Source organism: Anopheles gambiae, chromosome X (assembly GCF_943734735.2).
Source record: "Anopheles gambiae chromosome X, idAnoGambNW_F1_1, whole genome shotgun sequence".
Taxonomy (NCBI): Eukaryota; Metazoa; Arthropoda; class Insecta; order Diptera; family Culicidae; genus Anopheles; species Anopheles gambiae.
The window spans coordinates 5,230,885-5,249,809 of NC_064600.1; the positions used below are offsets into that span (position 1 = coordinate 5,230,885).

Consider the following 18,925-nt stretch of genomic DNA (forward strand, 5'->3'; position numbering starts at 1 on the left):
TAGAATACTATTTCTTGTGGCGTTCATTGCAGCTTTCGCCATGCATGCTAGACTTATGCATTGACATAATGCCATTATAACTCAATCCCTTTATCGAAAGACTCGAGAAACTTGCTTGTACATTGAAGAGTGATGACTATAAACACACTCATGTCTCACTTTTTCTGGTTAACACTCACGACTCAATGCTTTACAATATCGCAATGACTCGAGAAATGATGGCAAATTTTAAGATTGGCTGACAATCTCGAGAAAAAGACAAAATTATACAGGATCATTTTGCATATTGCCTGTTACTTCAATTTAAGTCCTACGGTAATGCGACGAAGAATCGAGAAAGTGTGACATCCTTTTGAGATAAAATGAAGCGTCATGTTTTCCGTAAAGAATGGCAACGTAATTTTGATGTGATTATGGGAATTTGCAAATCATATCGAAGAACGCAGAAGTTCTCAAAAGTTGTACGAATTGAGCCTCGCGTAGGCAGATCAGATTAATCCTGCTTCTCCGTTAGGCAAACAAATCTTAGCCTCCTAAACACATCATATATAGCCAAACCGATCAGGAGCTTATCCTAGTGGTTTGAGATGCTCAGTAACGCCGGCACAAACTATGGCCACATTGCTCCGCATCCCCGTACATGTTTTCCAGCGAAGGTAGGCACGATGCAGGAGCGTTACGTACGGACTCGGTTATCGGGGCAGTGCAATAAGCAACTGAAACCGTTCACGATTCATGCGCACCAACGGACACGTATCCGGGATTTTTGTGTGACTGTTGAAAGTCTAATGATCCCCCTCTTTCACGGTGGTGGTATTAATAAACGCCACTAGCAAACAGAGCTAGAATGAGACAGAGCGGATGAAAAATCAGGAAAGGTCACCTTTTCAACTAGCGAGCTTCTATCCCGCAAACTTTAAGCCTCCGGCTGTCCGTCAACGCGCCAGAACCGTTCGGACTCTCAAAACCCCCGATGCGGGATGTTATAACATTCGTTTAGCAGTTTGTTTTCCACCGCCACCACATCGGTGGATGGATGACAGCAAAAATAACAACCGAAAGAGGGGAAGCAACAACAACAACAAAAATCCACCCACGAATTAAAATATTCAAGACACTTCCCGCCCCTCAACAGTGCAGGGAAGCGCTGGGTGGCGGGGGGGGGGGGGGGGTCGGAGGGTTGCACAGGCTTTTACATGGATGATTTGCTATTGAAATTTACCTTCCGGCTGGCTCGCCCGGCCAGCCCCGGCCAGCAAAAGCCAGAAACACTGGACGCTGGTCAGGGATATTTTATTTATGAGCGGCCAAAACTTTGGCCCGACACAGTTTACATAATCGATCCTGCTGAAAACCGGACCTCTCTCAGCCATGGGAGTGTCCCGCTTCCCGACGGACCGGGCGGGAGGGTTTTTTTCTTTTTTTGGCATTATGATTTCTTTCGACCCTTGGTGCCCCCGGTCGATCGGTCGGTTTCGTGAAGCAGCTCTGCGCAAGGGATTCCTCTTATTCTCGACCGATGGACGCGACCAAATGGGGGAGGGGAATAGTTTTCCGGGGGCCGGATGGTCGAACGGCGAGCGGGTAAAATATATTGGGAATTTTTCTCTCTGCATGCCGAGAAACTTTTCCAGCCTCACCCTCCACGCAGGAAGTTGCTCGAACGGAGACTATCAATCCTCCGAGGAAGGTCGCTCTGGTGGGAGAATTGACTCCCGAGACAGACACACACACACACATCTATAGTATTGACTGTTCAGCGATGAACTTTTCTGCTAGGTAGCCGCACAGTGACATAATCTTTTACTGGAATTCAATATAGAGTGAAGTGCGCATAAGCAAGGTACGTGTAACAAACAAAGGGTAACAAAAAAAAAGAGACATTTCCAGGGGTTTTCTGCTCGCTGCCGAGAGTTATCGGGAAAAAGTGTCCTAATAATATAGTTTTGTGCTGCAATTTGCATACATTTAGGCTTGAAAATAATTACAATATCACATTAGAAAATGTTGTGATGTTTCATACACCCCTAAAAGTATGCACAGCACACACAGTAACAACATTCTTATTTACTGAAACAAGATTGGGATTTGATCCGATGCCCGCGCGAGTGCGGGTTTTCATAAATCCGTGCGTTACCGATTGTACCACGAAGGTGCACGACGCTTCGGGCGCTTGTTTCGGTACAGTATCGACCGTCCGCACTCTTCCACGAATGACTGTTGCACGCGGATGTGGTGGACCCGCGGCCAATTTACCTAAATCGTTTAGGGGTTGAAAGCTTCCCAGAAAACAAGGGCGGTTCAAACTTCCCAGCTTGCGTACCCGAGTCGGCGGATTGTACGATGCACTCTTAACTACGTCCGGTCCGGTTGCTGCGTTTGCTAAGCATTAAAAGCGAAGCAAACAACAACAAAAATAGCAGAAAAGGTACACTCACACAGGATGTGAGCTTGGCATCATTTTACAACAGTCCTCTCCCCGCCCTACCCTTGTCAGCTGGCCGGAAATTGAACAACCCTGCATTCCACGCTTTTCCGATCTTGTTTTATTGCTTTTTACCTCTCTCTCTCTCTCTCTCTCTCTGTCTCCCACACAATTCCATCATCCTTTAATCGGCTCGGAACAATTTCCATGTTTTTTTTCTGTCTTCTTCTTCTTGTCTATTGTGCCCGCACCCTGTTGCCCTGTTCGGTTCCGTTTCATTCGCGCTGGCTCACTTTCCCACGGGTGGCAAGCAAGCGAAGCGGGATGAACAGTCCAGCCCCACGTCGGGATGCGATGTGGCTCCGTCGGGAAGGATTAGCATGTGCTTTACTGTGTCTGGCCGTCGCTTCTTCCGCACACTCTTACTCAACTTCCGCTCTGGAAGCTGTTGAGAAGGATGGGAAAACCACCTTCGAGAGAACGAGCGAAAGAGAGAGAAAAAAAAAACACTGCTCCAACGCTCTCCGAACGCGATGGGAGCCCACACCCGCGTAAAGTTGGCTGTAAATATGGCAACATCGGATTAAACGGAGGTTACTTCGAGCGACCGGATCAGATGGGGCGTGGTGCTAGAGAGCGGACGGCCAAAACATTGGCAGCGGAAACACGCGTCCAAAACCGGTGTAATCCGCTTTTTCCGTTTGTCACAGCTCTTTACCGGCTTGCGTGAAGCGTTCTGGTTTGTTTCGCCCTTTCTTTTGCCGCTGCTGCTGCTTGTCGCTAGTTTTTGCACCACATCCCGTCGCCAAACACATTAGGAGTCTTCCGACAAGCGCGCGCGCGCGCCAAGGAGAGCCATTTTGAAGCAATTTTTTTCCGCTTGTTTGCTTGGTATTGTGCTGCACTCTCAGCCATTAGTTTGTTCGTTAATTTTTCATTGGCTCATTTACATCAATAGGATTTCCGGGTCCGGCGCGTTTGACCGCTTCGTTTCGGTTCCGTTCCATTCTGTCCTTTTTTGTTGTGCCGGTGCCAGCCGAAACAGACCGAAAAGGAAAACAAAGTCAAAGTGCTTAACATTTAATCCATTCACAATACGCTTACGGTACGGGGATGTGTTTTCCTTGGATGTTTTTTTTTTTTTTTGTTTAGGCACGACCCACTTTGCGTGTGTCCTTGAATGTGCGAGGGAGGGGGGAGAACACAGAGCATTATTTACACAGGATCCAGCGCGTATGGTTGCTGGAGTGTAACTTTCCACGAAACACTTAGCTGCTGCTGTTTTCCCCCTTTTCTTTCTCCGATCGATCATGTCCGAGAGACATGGGAGGGGGAAAGGCCGGCAGGCGAGCAGCATTTTAGAACGCTCCGTGTTCCGCGAAACAATCCGACAGGTAGCAGATTTTGATGAGCCTGTGAAGCTGCGAGGGGATTTTCCGGGGATTTTAACCCCTCAAGATTCCGCCGCGAACAGTCCGTGGTACACGTTTTGCGTTGGAAGTTTTCCACCGACCGTGCACTTTTTACTGCAAACCGTTTGATTGCTTTGCGTGTAAGCGCGATCAATAGTGTTTGCCTAACGCAGTTGGTAAGCGTTGGGAATAGTTAAATTTCTTGGTTGCAAAAAAAAAGAAGAAGCAATAACGATAATCGGGCATTGCCTTCGTTCGCTCTGAACTGGTTTGACACTCCTGGTAAGCCGGTCAGCTGCCAGTGTACAGCTGTCTGTTGCACAAAGCTCTGCTCTGCTGTTCAAGTGGCTCGTTAGGACCAAAAAAAAAAGTATTACAGGGCGATAGGAAAAGCAAAAGAAAGAGGATCGATTCATTGCATTAAGCCGCAACCCGGCAAGCGCTCAATCTTGCAAACAGAAATGAAATCAAATCGTGGAATCGAGCGCCGCCTAACACAATCAAACCCGCGCGTCTGGAGTACCCGGGCAGCAACCGCGCGGAGGGATAACACGAGTGCTTCCCTGCTGCTCGCAGGCACGGAGAAAATGTCAGCATGACCGAACCTGCTCCCGAGGGGGAATGATGGTAGCGAATACGCCCGCACCGCCCGCTAGAATATATGTCGACTCATTTTTGTCCTCGGTCTGGGGACGCTTCAAAATCCGCACTCCGAGTCGATGGTCGACATATACGCCGGAGTTTTACCCCCCCCCCCCCCCTTTCAATTCCCAAGCGGTGCCGCGGGTGCTCACTCGCAACAAAACCGAAGCCCCAATCGGAACCGGATACGGTCCGTGCGGCTTTCCACTTCCTGTTCGGCTTCGGTTTTCGGTGCCGACCGGTTGCGAGGAGGATAAGAAAATGGCCTCGGTGGTTCATGTTTTCCCGTGCGCCGGGCCGTTCCACCGTTGCTCCTGCATTGCTGGAGCGATCTTGCTCGGTGCTTTTGTTCCGGTTACTTTGCAGGACGGGCACACCGGCGAGGCTGTAGTTCCCTGTCTGTCTGCATTAACGAGACATCGAAACATCGTGTGCGGTGTTCGTTGCGCTGGCCGGCGTGTTGCATATGAACTCGTGCCGGTCAATTCTATATATTTTATTCATTCATTTACGGGGCTGGCTGGCACTTCAACACGGTGCTTTCTTTCCCCCCATTATACTGGTTTTTTGGTTGTTGCGATGCAGCAAAAAGAGCGCTCTTCAAGATTTTCTGTTTCTATCTGTTCGCGTTTTGTGTATGAACAGCAGCAGCAGCAGCTGATTATGCCAGCCAAGAAGGTAGTGGCATTTCGTGCACATATAGATCCAAACATTCTTACACAATCCTCTTTCTGTTGGGGCTATACATTCACGCGCTTTTTGGAGCGTGGTTTTTTTATGTTTAAATGTTTCTTCTGACTATTTAATGTATTTTGCTGCGCGTGTATTGCTTGAATTTAATGTTGTGAACCTGGTGAAATGTCTGTCGTTCGGAACGTGAAAATGTCTATTGGTTCAGACCCTTTAAATACATAGATAGTCATCTCTAAAGCTTCTTTGCTGGTCCAGCTTTAACACTAGAAATGCCGTACCAGTAATTTTGGCGGGTTTAACCTGCTGTTTTTCATAAGTAACAATATGTCAGGAGATGACAATAGTTTAATTTAGCTCAAATATATTAAACCAATATTCAGCTCTTTGAAATGTTTTATGACACACTTACTAGCATTTTTTGTCATAAACGCTTAAAACGCTTGGTAGGTTCTAGTGTTAAAGCATGACAATATCCAACCTGGACAAGGTTATACGTCTAACAAAGTTTCAAATTTTCCTCTTATTTTGAGGATTATCGAGTTCGTCGCAGCCGGCTCAGTCCTTGGCTATTGGGGTCCAAATGAGGCTTCAACCCACACAACAGACAAATGCTGTTAAGTCGTCCGAGTTGAAGAGTTTGAAGCACTGCAGGAGCCCTCGATGCGACAGACAAGAACAAAAAGCAAAACCACTGGACTGGATAGTTCCATGACTGCGAGAGGTACAGGTACTATGTTTGGGCCCGAATAAACAAGGAAGCAGTATCAGGACCCAGCATGGGATCATCATCTGATACTAATAGGGATGAGTTTCAGTACCGGAAGGTATAAGTTCCAGGATTTATATGGGGTTAGTTCCAAGACCGGCATGGGCTTAGTGGTATGCTTTCTGAATCAATTACAGGGCCGATATGGCTTTCAGAGCAGTTCTAGGTATGGTATGGTGTCAGGATAAAGGATCGGAAAATCTAATAGCACCGATTTGGTAGCTGGAATTGGAGTCGGTATGTCGAAGCGCGTTTGACAGAAGATACCATGGCTCAAAAAATGAATTCGGGTTGCCCTAAGTAGATTCTGCACCGAGAGGAGGAATTTAACTGTCAGAGAGCGAAAACACGTACATAAAAGCCCAATTTCAATTAAATTGAACACAGAAAAAAAATGAAACAAATTCCAACTCAGATTCCCTGCGCGTTAGTACACTTCATTACAGACAAGAATTCGAGCTGGAATCGATTTTGACAGCTAAATTCCAATTCCATCTACCAAATCTAATAGCAGCAAAAGGAATTAGGAACAGTTGCAGGGCTAGTGTGTATTAGCGATTGATTCTTAAACCTTTATGGGTTTGGAATCAGTTCCAGGATGGCAATGAACCGAAGTTCTATAAAATTCTAGGACCGACATGGGTTCGGGATCAGCCTTTGATCGATAGTCCCTGAATCAGTTTTTCGGTGTGTGTCCTTCGGTGTAAAGAGGCATTCGGGAATTGCGTTTTCGTTTCCAAAATCCTTTCCACGCTTCCTAAAATTATTAAATATCCCCGGAAGCATCTTGCACAACCCTGTAACCGTGTCAAATTAACTAGGGAACTAAGTTCCCCGGACATTACTGAACATAATAATGAGACGGCGCTTATAAGCGCCTACAGGTATGCAATATGTGGATTTACATTCATCTAGTGCTGGTTTTGGGTTGCAAATCAAATTCCGGCACACAGCCGGTGCTGGATAAGTATACTAGAAACCATTTCCACTCACCTATGGATTGGGCCCTGCGTCCACTGGTTAGTCCTTTCGCGTGCTGTCGGGCGGAGGAGGACACATTCGCGCCCATATTCGTTCGGGTGCGCTGGTTACGATCGGCTCGTTCACTGGCACTGCGTTCCAGGGCGCACGTTCGTTCGTTGTGGTGGATGATGCCTTGGTCGGTATCGTCGCTTTCGTCTTCGTCGTCCTCGTCGTCGTCGTCGTGGTCGTGGTGATGGTAACAGGTAAGCTCTACAGCCGGTTCCACGTCCGGAAGATCGAGCTGAAACCGTGTGCCGTCGAGCGAACCATCACAGCAGCGGGATAGAAGGTGCTCGCTGGCAGCCTCTTGCCGGTCCGGCTGTGCGTCGGGCCCGGCAGCGAACAGCAGTGGATCGCTCTCCCCACACGGCCGGCGGTTGCGCTCGTTGCGGTACCGTAAGCTGCTGCCCGTTTGCGATGAGATGAGCGAGTCGCGTGCCGGCGGTGACACCGATTTGCCCGTACCGGCACAGCAGCCCGGTACGCGCCGCAGCCAGCTGGTGCCACCTTTCCGCTTCGCCTCGAGCCGATCGCGCTTGCGGGTGTTTAGCGAGCGGCCCAAGCTTTGCACGAGCTTCTGAAGCACCTGTAAGAAGAGGAGGAGCCCGGTTTGGGTTAGGACGGTAAGACGGGGCGTTTTGTACACTGTTGTAAGGCCTACCTTATCGGACGCGTTGTAACTGTCCGCCAGAAAGGAGGAAACGGTTGCGGGCGGTGCACCGTTACTGTTTAGCTTCGGCTTCGGTTCATTACTCTCTCCAGTGGGAGCAGTTTGCGGTACGGAATTGCTAGTTTTCGGCGCTGTTTTGCCACTAACGATGGGGCTCTGTTTCACTTGCGCTGCTGCCGTTGGTTCCGCTCGTTCCGGGAACGATTCGCGCTGACGTTCGGGCGGCTCACCGGCGATACTGATGAGGCGATCACCTGTAATTAGATCCGGCACAAAACCATTCAAAGTTAGTATCGACTGAATGAAACATTGCGAGGGGAGGGCATTACAACACGCCTGTCACTGTCAATAGTGGTCGAGGTCGTGTGTTTGCTGTGGTTTTGTGCCGGGTCAACCGAGATGCAATTGGCTTTTATCCGTGTCGCGCTTGTCGCTGACCATTCGCTTAATTACACGGCACTACTCACAGCAACGAGAGATTACGTACGATCGAACTACGAATGCAGTGTTTTTTCAGCTAAATTTGGTTTTCTTTACTACGTTTAACGAAAGTTACAGATTACACGCATGTTTTCCCGAGTGTCGAAAATCCAATTCGAAACCAGCGACGTTTCGTGTTCAAAATCACTATTTACTTCAGTTTAAGCAAACGTCAACGTACGGCTGACGTTTTGATGTTTGCACTATGGGATAGTTAAAACAGCTACTGGTCAAAAATTGTTTTTAAACAATTTTAATTTTCATTTAAGCCTCAGCCCATTCAATGATAGTAAATAAAGTCCAATAATTTAAATCAAAATGTCATAAAACCAATAAAATGGACAATCATTATTTTTTTACGCCCATGTCACAGTCCCAAGTGACATTTGTTCTAAATTTGTATTCCTGATCTGCTCGAATGGTGCTCGAAACACCATAAATTATCCCAATTGACGTTCTCGAGCTCGAACATTGGGGTTCCGTGCTATTTCCCTTAAACTGACGCCTTAAACTTTCCTTCAACTGCACCAGTTTAAGGGAATTTTAATACAAGCCCTTTAAAATCGACTGTGAAGTGTATTTTTCGATGCTTTCTTCTCTATCCTTTGGTGATTAACGTTTCCAATTCTTATTAGTGGTCGTATACTCATTTTATACAAAAAAGCATCGAATTCTCACCAAATAACGCCGTACAAATAGTGGCTTCTTTTTTCACCAAATATTAAAGCAAATTAATCTAAAACGAATTGAACGCCATCATCATCCAATAGAACATGGTCATTCGCACGCACAAACGAAATGTTGACGCTTTCTACACGGTTTATCACTGTACTTTTAGAGTGAATCAGAGCATTGGGACCTGCAAGCATTGCTTCCCAAGTAACACTTTGCGTATCCCTTTGTTATTTCCAAGGTGTATGGATACTAGGATGGTGAAGTGCTTCAGAGCAAATTGACATTTCACGACTTGACATAACAATACTGGGGGCTCCGGTATTAAAATCGCGAAGGGCTGGAGGAGGGGTATAGGAAAATGTATGCGATTTGACATAACAATTCTCAATCATGGCGCCCGCGCAACGCGCTAACAATTCACCATCTAAATAAACACGCCTTGGTTATTTCACCTAAACTTTCACTGTCCTTGCTGCTGAACTGTTTGACACATGCAGTAAATGGTAGAAAATCAATATGTGAAATTGATTTTTATTTCGTTTTTATAACTGGACCTGCTAGAGCGGCAAGCTGTTACTTGGGCTAGCTCCCCCTGGTACATCGTCACCGTCCCGCGGGTCGAACGTTACGCGCCGACACAGCGTTACGACTGTGACACACAATTACGGGTGATGTGTGCAGTGTTGCGATGCGCCACGGAGCGCAACATTGGATTCGTTTCGGATTGGTTGGGCAAATAGAGCCGATCGATTTACGGTACGCCCAGTTATGTTATGCTGGTCGATTAATTCTAATCGCCGTGACGTGGCGAGCTATATAAAAAAGAACCCTCAAATAAGCCACACCCCGTGGGCCCCGGCAGAACAGTTTTGCTAAAAATAAATTGCACAAAGTTTGCACCGACCTTCAATTGCTTCCCCATAGCGTCCAGCTTGGACGGTGGCTTGTCGCTCCACGAAAATCAAGATTTATACAACCGGGAGAGACCGGGAACTCTCCCGGCCACTGAGCGGATCATTCACTATCAGTCAAAGTGAAGAATTGCTTTTAAAAATGGATTGTTTCCTGCCCTCCTGCGCCACCCCGAGCTATTGAGCAGACGCCCAGTACGCCCTCCAGTGACACTCCATCGAACGGCGCCGGCAATGTGGTTCGACGGTTTTGTGGTGCAGGAAAAGTTTGGTGTGTCCGCTACGAGCAAGGTTTTTAATTGAATTTCTTTCACATTTATTTTTCGTACGCTTAGGGTAAAAAAAGAAGCTTCAACTCAAAGCCCAAAACTGGAACCGAACGGTTCAGTTGGATATTTATGGTTACTAGGTGTGTATGTGTGTGTTTGTATGTAACTAACGATATATGTGCGCGAAGCTGGTGAGTTGCAGGTGATCCATCTTTGCCCTGCTTCCATCACGGTGTGTGTGTGTGTGTTTTTTCTAGTTGACTGCAATTCCATTTTTACTTTCACGCCCGGAAATCGAAACGAAACGGTGAGAGAGAATGAGAAGGCCAACAAAAAAACAAAAAAAGTCACCCAGCGTAACACCAACACTCTCGACAGGGGGAGGGATGCGGATCCGGCGTAAAGTTGGACGGCAGGAAATTAGCTTAAATCGACAGCTTCATCTTCAGCAGTTGGTGAGATGGAGCGCGAATCTCGTCAACCGGGTCAGTTTTTGATTGCTTTTCCATCCGGCAGCCCCGCGAGAGAAGGAGAGAGAGAGAGAGATGGCAATATTCACTTTTCCGCTGCTTCTGAAAAGTCTTGTTAGTAGTTGCGCCGAACAAGCTCCCGTTAAAGCAATTCCGTGCTGCAAATTGTCTAACTTAAGGCGCCTGAAAGTATGCAATGGGACAAAATTGGCTTAATACAGTTTCAAAAACCAAGGTGGGTCCCCTGGTGGGTGGCGAAAAGCGAGCGACTGTTCGGGGACCGTGCGGCAACCGGTAAAGCTGCCTTGATTTATCATGCCCCCGGTGCCGCCTGCACAGCCCTGGAGTTTGAATTTTGCCGCGCGCACGTCATCAACTGGGTAGAAGTAAATCAAAGGCAAACACCTACCGCCGGCTACACAGCACGCTGCCATCAGCTCATCCTCGTGCCTGGACGTTACATCTAAGTTTTGTGTTCGTTTTTGTCCCCTCCCTCCCCCCACCCCTCCGTTGCTACTTCCAACTCAGTGGTGATAAAATTCAAATTTTCCCTTTTTTTGCGCACATTAAATGCGGGTGTAAGTATTGCCTGAACGCTGCGACTCGGAATTTATGTTTGCAATTGCGTAGTTTCCGACTGCCTGTTCTGGCTGCTTTTGACACACACACACACAGACACACGCACACACACACACGAGCGCTATCATCGATCTGGGTGGCAGATTTACACTCGAAGCGCCTAAAGGTATGCATCAAGATTGATACGCACTGGCGCAGTGTTGCCAGCTGCTTTAAACTGGAAACCGGATCGAGGGTGTGTTTGAACAAAGCTGCAGGAAGCTCTCTCTTTCTCTCTCTCTCTCTCTCTCTCTCTCTCTTTCTCTCGCCGATCACTTGATTCTAATGAATTGATATCTGCATCTGCGATTGATTGACTGACGGGTTTTGCGGAAGAAACAAAAAAAAACACTATTATTCTCCCTCGGATTGTTTCCATAATGTTTGTTCCGCCCAGCCAGGCAGGCCCCGGTTGGACGGACGACTTACTTCCCTCCCCCCCCCCCAAAAGGCGGGAAGCAGACAGTATGGCGCACAAGTTTTCCTGCCCCAGCAAAACCGGAGGCCGAGCAGTCAAAGCAAACACATGCGGGGGACGTGGCGCTCGCTATCAATCTCCCATCGTCTGGCAGCCCGGCCAAAGAAAGCGAACCGGAACACGCCCGGAAGACGCAGCGGCCGATGCATGCGTGGGAAGAGGGGCAGCCAAAAAGGGGCCGGAAAGCGGGGCTGAATTTAATCAACTGCACAATCTGCACTCCACTCGCTTTATCTTTCACAGCGCGCACAGAGCGCCCGGTCGATTGAAAATTGATTTGTGTGTGTGTGTGATTGAAGATTTGTACAGAGGGGCGAGGAGCGGTGGGGCGGTGCCGGAAGGATGGTGATGAATGGCTCGGTACGCGTCTTCGAGATTCCTTCGAGAGATGGAGCAAGACCCCGGGAAACGAACTGGGTCCTCTGGCGCGCCGAATGTCAATCATCGGAACCGTTTGCTCGGCTACGCTTGGAAGATGCATGTGCAGACCACATCTCCCCCCCCCACCCCGCTCGGATGCATCCAATAAAATCTCGATAGTTTACAGTGACGCTCGTTCGGATCGTAAAGCTCGGGATGATGGGTTCGGGGCGGTGGCGCCTCATGAGGTGATAAATATTTACGCCGCCGCCGATTGTACCATTTCCAGTTCTGGGCTGCAGGGGCAGGGCGAGCGGCACGGGCAAGTTCTGCAAGTGTTTGCGCTTTTATTGCTCTCGATATTGATGTGTTATTTTTATGATCTTCGCATACTTCGGTTGAGTAGAGTTTTGAAGGTTATGTTTGGTGTGCTGTCATGTGTGCGAGATGTGTGAATCAAGGGGGGAGGTGGGGGGGGGGGGGGGGTTGGGGTGGAGGGGGTTTAATGGGAACGATTTGGGTTGAAATCTTCAAACATCAATCACTTAACGGAAGGATATGGACAGTTTCAGCGGCCCGGATGCGGTTTTAGTTTCCCCCTTTATCTGCCAATGGATGGCACACTGTTTTCCAAGGTTTTCTTCGCTCCTTTTTCCATTCGAAAGGACATGTTTTATTTATGTTTTCATTGTTTGTTCCCTCCCGAGAAAATAAAAGCATTGGTTTGACATATAACAGACAAAAAAAATTGAAAATATAATCTCAAACACTTTCACGCTACTAGAAGGGTTATTTCGCGCCTACAGGTATGCAATTGGATTGTAGAAATCTGTTTTGCACATGGCAAAATGTAGCAGCCGAAAAGTAAATAGTAAAAAAAAGTAATTAAATACATACGGAACATCATAAAACATGATCTATTGAAAGGGGCAATCACATTCGCCAGAAAAAAGCATTGAATAAACATTTCTGTTTGTTAGATTGGATCGTTGCAAACGCGCTAGTATAAACTAACCTGCTCGTTTATGCTCACTATTTGTGCACTGTTGTAAAAGCGCCTGCAGGTATGCAATTAGACGTTCTGTCGCGATATTTGAAGCGTTTTTAGTGCAAATAGCGTTCTTTACATACATTTTCAAGCTAAAAAAGAAAGCGACTGAAATCATGTCAATTTTGTCCTCCTTAATTCGTACGGTACTGAAAAGCATCACCCGATGGATTGATCGGAATCTATTTCCTTCTTTTTTTTTGGTTCAACGCTTGCTGCTCCAGCGTGTGCCAGAGTTAAATATAAATTAAATTTCCAATCCAGTCCCCATTTGCGCGCGCCACATTCGCTGCACTTCCAATAAGGTTCATTTATTTCTTACGCTCGTCACTACGCTCTTCACCTACCCCCGCCTCTTCCTCCCAACACACTTTATTTGAAGTGAAACTGAGTGTGCTGGGGAAGTGGATACGGCATTACCATTCCCTCAGCGCGCAACGGCGTTCCGAGGGACAGTGGGGCAAGGCAAAAAATAACCTCACTATCTGCGACTTTTTGCCTAGGCACGCTCCCCGCAAGAACGGGGATTTAATGTGATCCGAGCGTGTGATCCGAGAGGCAAAAGGGGAGCCGCCTTATATTCCGTTCGCGCCCGCGATGCTGCTGCTTCAGTTTTCCGCCTCACTAGCGACGGTGAACGAAAAACTAGCGAAAGGAAGGACGGCAAAGGAAGAGCGAACATCAAAGCGACCGGATGTGTGTGTGTGTGTGTGTGTGTGTAGAAAGTAATGCCAACGGGTATGTACCCACTCCCCTCTTTTTTTTTCTAGTGACAAAACTCTTACCCTTGGCATTGATTTTTGCCGTTCCCGTGCCCTCAATGCGAACTAAATCCGATATCGGATTGAAGTAATCGGGCGATGGAAGTGCCTCACTTGGAAAAAGGAATCGGCATCGATCTTCCGGGGGAGAGCAGCGCGTTTAATTCCTCCCTCACCGGGATGGGTTCTTTTAAATGTGTGCGTTTTTTTTCTTTTTCATCTTTTGCTCATCTTCTTCAAATAAAGCTCAACTTTTCCGCCCCCCCCCCCGGAGGGCCTGAGTGGTTTCGCATTGCCTTATCTTCGCCGCACCGGCACTGCCGGGATCCGTTGTTTTGCGTTTTGCGTTGCCCCGTCTCGGTGCTAATCCCTCAATCCCTTTCCGGCTCCGTTCCGCTCGTTGCAAAGGGATACGTGTGGCAAGGATCGGGTTTCCAATTGATTCGATTCCAATTCGATTCGATCGCACTAAACAACAAGAAAAAGCAAAATGGAGTTTTTTTCATTCACAACAAGAAGCAGTTCGTATTGTGCTGGGCTAAGGGCTGAAGGGATACGATTTCACACGCACTTGATCTCCGCAACTCGCTTCTTTCGAACGTTTTTCCTCAAACAAAAAAAAAAAAAAAGATAGTGCCTTTGTTTTCCTCCCTGCCATTTGCAAACAAAAAAGCGGTGAAGGAATTTTCAATAATTCTAAAATAAAGGAACATTCCCTCCTGTACGGTAGAAAATTCATTTACACACACACACACGCGCGCGCTCGCACTGGGAAAATGCCGCCGCAAATGTACGTTTGCCCTCGTTTTGTCCCGCTTTGCTGTTGAATATTGGAATGAATATTGAATGCTCGACCTTGTTCGTGAATAAATGCATTCGTACAAATGTGTGTCTGTGCCGGTGTGTGTGTGTGTGTGTGTGTGTGTGTGCGTGTGATTCGCTCTGAAAGGTGGATTCCGTGGAGTGCAAAAACGCATTGCATAAGCGGCGAGAGTGAGCGAAAGAGCGAGAAAGAGTGGGAAAAGCGCCTACGGAATTGAGGGGAATTTCAAATTTATTACCATCTTTAAATCCTCGCCCCGTCGCACAAAAGCCGAGGCCGGGCGGCGCGGCAAGCTGGCACTGCCTGGGGTGGAACACCGGCACACCTCAAACACCACATCTCGCCCCACGCCACTCCGGGGCTGAGCCGAATGAATTGATAAATTTATGCACTTGGGCGAAAAACTTTTCGGGTTTCGGCAAGTCGGTTTTGGCGGCTCCATTTCGGTTCACGCCTGCTGCTGCTTTTCAATTCATTTCCGTGCAGCTCTGCGCTGAAGAGACCCCTGACCCCGCACTGTGTCTCGCCGCCGCTTTGGTGAGTTTTGGTGTGTGTGTGTGTGTGTGTGTGTCTGTGCCGACGACCAGAGAAAGTTTATTGCAAGCGATCCTTTAATCACCCCACCTACAAAACCGCTTTGGCAGAGGCGGGGAAGGCGGGGAAGGAGGGAATAAAATGCTGAGGGAAGCAGGAGGGGAGGCCTCCTGCTCCCTGCTCGTCGCCTGGCAAAGCGCGTTCGGAGGCGTGTGAATTTATCGCTTATCTGTGTTTTTTATTGCTCTCCCGGTGTTAGAGCCCTCTATTTGGAGTCTGTATGTGTGAGTTAGTGTGTGTGTGTGTCTGCTGGACGGCAACACCGTACGTCATCGCGCGCTCGGCACGCTGATCCGCACCCCCCCCCCACGGTTTGCGCGTCACACGCAGCGCGCGAGCGGGCGAAATCATCATTTCAGCCGGAAGGTATGCAACGTGCACGGCATTTCATTGCTAACCGTAATTAATTTAATCGCTTTTAAGGATTTTTGGGGCCGCAGTTGTTTTGTGCATTGTTTTTTGTTTGCTTACTGTTGTTGTTGTTGGAAAGGTGTTGATATTGATACACATAAAACCGGTTTGCCCCCGCCCCCCGGCTATCACATCGGGGAAAGTGTGGTAGGATTTAGTAACGTTTGTCTGTGTGAGTATTTTTACGGTGTTGGGTTTATATCGATTGCTTCATTTTCTCTTCATCTGGGATGCTTTTAGGGTGAAGAAGAAGAACGAAAAAAAAAACATAAACAGGTATAATGTATCATGAAACATTTAACAGGCACACGGAGAGCGTAATCCACCGGGTGCACATAAAACATAGCGAGATGGATACATGTGTCCCCCCGCTTCCCTTCCCTCCTCCCTCTTCCACCTTACTTCCAAACCTCCTCTGTGTCGTGGCTCGTCAAAACTGCCACTCACACGGTGTTTTCGGTGCTCGTAAATAATACACCAATAAATCTACTCAATCAAAACCCGACCACTTGCCCGTCCTCCTCCGCCTGCCTTGGTAGCCTGGTCTGTCACAAAGCCCCGGGCGACGATTGGCGCGAAGCGGCGCTTTCTTGCAGCGAGGCTGCAACTCAAATCGCGAGCCCGGAACTTTGCCGCTTCCGGTGCGTTTTCCGGGCCGGTTAACGCTTAACGTCCGCGGCTGGGTGGGACACGTTCGGCCCTGCTCAGCGGGCTCCTTCGCTGGCAAATTTACTGGCTGAAGCTTAGCGGCATTCGGTACCGACAGCAGCCGCAGCAGCGGATGGTAGAGCTTTTTCGGTTTTCGGTTCACGCTCTCTCGGGCGCACAGTGGGCTCAGTGGTACATGTGTGTGTGGATAAAAGTTAAGATGATGGGTTAAGATATTGAGGATATTCAGAGCCTTCACATTGGTGGATCGCCTAAGAGCGATGAGCGTCGTCATTCATAAGTATGAGGAGTATGAAACTTATTATGAAGTATCAGGAATCTCGACGAATCTTTAAAACTAATCAATGTCGTGGAAGAAGATGTTCAACATTTTTAAACGATGAGCCATATAGCATCGAAGATGTCTGGTGAAGAGCTGTAAGGTTTCATGGATCTCTAGGATTTATGTCTCTCGTATATGTAGCGCCCAAAATTGGAATAAGTATTCAATGAATTGCGACGCATTGGACAAAAATGTTTGAACTTTAAAAATATTATAGGAAGATGGTTTTGGAGTGATGAGTCGGTCCTGATTTAGAAACTGAATGCACTATCTATACCTTCTTCTTCTTATTTTTTTCTTTTTCTTTTTCTTTTTCTTTTTCTTTTTCTTTTTCTTTTTCTTTTTCTTTTTCTTTTTCTTTTTCTTTTTCTTTTTCTTTTTCTTTTTCTTTTTCTTTTTCTTTTTCTTTTTCTTTTTCTTTTTCTTTTTCTTTTTCTTTTTCTTTTTCTTTTTCTTTTTCTTTTTCTTTTTCTTTTTCTTTTTCTTTTTCTTTTTCTTTTTCTTTTTCTTTTTCTTTTTCTTTTTCTTTTTCTTTTTCTTTTTCTTTTTCTTTTTCTTTTTCTTTTTCTTTTTCGTTCTTGCTACTACAGAGTTACGGTTGGGATTCAATCTAAAAGACTTCTGAAATTAAAAAAAATATCTGTAGGTTCAATAGCACAAAAAATGATTTAGGAAGTTTAAAGAGAACGAATTGAAAATTGGAGAGCTTTTCCGAAACATGGAAGATAAGTGACCCATTACAGAGCTGTACATGGTCATGACTGATGCATTGGTGACTCACAAGATTCCATAAATACTTGAAGATCGATCTTAAGATTGATTCTTGACTCGCAATTCGAATGAACCCTGAATGGAAGCATTAGGTGAAAATTCTGATTGAGTAAGATTTTTATGTTTTTAAACCGAGCAGCAGTTCTACATGGTTGGGTATTCCTTTAAGCCGGTTCTTTCACAGCTGACCGCTGCAAACGCACATCCCCGTTGGCCATTGGCGAAGGAAAGCTCTCACCGACGCCATATTAAAATGCCCTCCCCGAAAAACACTGTCACACCTTACAATCCTTGCCAGCCCGATGGCAGCAGCACACGCGGGGCTATTCTGTGAAGTGTTAATTGTGCGAGGAATAAATTGTCCAAAAACCAGTTGCCCACCGGGCGGGAGTAACACACCTCACTGTGCACGATCGCCCCAAAAGGTCCCCTCTCCCCCCCCCCCCCCCTACGCTTTGTAAACTGTCATGTTCATGTGGCAATTTTACGTGTACGCGCGCAACTCGCGGGAAAGCGCAGAACGGCGGAAAGAAGAGTGGTGCAGAATAACCACCCTCCCCCATACACCGACACATGGAAGACACAAATGGTGCCGGGTTTTTGAAGGGCGGCAGTGGCGCGAAAACATGGCAGCAACGGGGGAAGCACGGGGTTGATGATTTATGAGCTTTCACAGGATGGTGTAAAATATGATGTTACGCTTGCGCCCTTCAAATAGTCACCCGCATGCCCGGTGTGGGTGTGGGATTGGATATACCAACCTCTGCCCTTTCTCCTACCCCCGCCCTCACTCCTTTTCCGCTCCTTTTAAATCAGGGTTGACGAGGGAACGGGGTATGCATTTGGAAACAGAACAGGAAGGAAGAAAGTGTTGGAAAGACTTCCCGATTTGCAGCAAGTGGTTCGGTTGCTGCACCCGAGTCCCGTCTGCACTGTAAACGCAAAAACGGCGGTATCGATTTGAGTTTTGAAGGGGAGGGGGGAGGGGAAAGGAAGGGAAAAAACGCGACTACTAGACGAAAAGAATAATAAGGCAGCTTTTGAGGGGGGTGCCTGGGTATGGTGCTAGCATGAAAAGGGCAGAAATTATTATTTACATCAAGCAAGTTTCGCTGGACGTCTGTTTGTGGGAGTATTTGTTACGACGAAATGGTGGTAGCAGAACGTTTTCCCAAACCCCTACCACCCTCGAACCAACCAAAAACATGTGGAGGGAGGGGGGGGGGTTGTGCGTTTTTTGTGCTAAATAGAAGGACATGTGATTGCAATTGTTGCTGGTCGCTCGTTTGCCATTAATGTGTCCGTGTGTGGTGTGTGTATGTATACTGTGTTACTTCCGCGTGTCATAGGAAGTGTGTTTGTGTGTTTTACATTAAATTTGTCTTTCGTAAAACGCTCAAAAGGCTATCCTGGTCGTGTTTTGACCCCTCCGAGATAAGTAGAAAAGATTGAAAGATTACACAAGTCTTGAGCCATCTGGAATAATTCGGAGCAGGGGCGGATTAACATCTTAGTGGTTGCACGAATTCAGGTCTTTCTGAAATGTCGAGCGAGAAGTTGTGTGAGGAATACTAAACCAGAAAATAATTGAGAAGCAAGTCCGGAGTCGCCCGGAGTCATCCAGAGTCGTCTGA

General features: G+C 47.3%; 1 protein-coding gene across 5 annotated transcripts in view; it reads right to left on the reverse strand.

Moving 5' to 3' along the window:
• LOC3289648 (uncharacterized) overlaps nucleotides 1-18,925 on the reverse strand; it is a 139,870-nt gene that overhangs the window by 29,289 nt on the left and 91,656 nt on the right. For all 5 annotated transcript variants that reach the window (XM_061657777.1, XM_061657751.1, XM_061657763.1 and 2 more), the window contains exons 3-4: nucleotides 7,623-7,885; nucleotides 6,932-7,547 (exon numbers count right to left, since the gene is read on the reverse strand). In XM_061657777.1, the coding sequence (XP_061513761.1) occupies nucleotides 6,932-7,547; nucleotides 7,623-7,885 (879 nt within the window). The remainder of the gene's footprint in view (nucleotides 1-6,931; nucleotides 7,548-7,622; nucleotides 7,886-18,925) is intronic.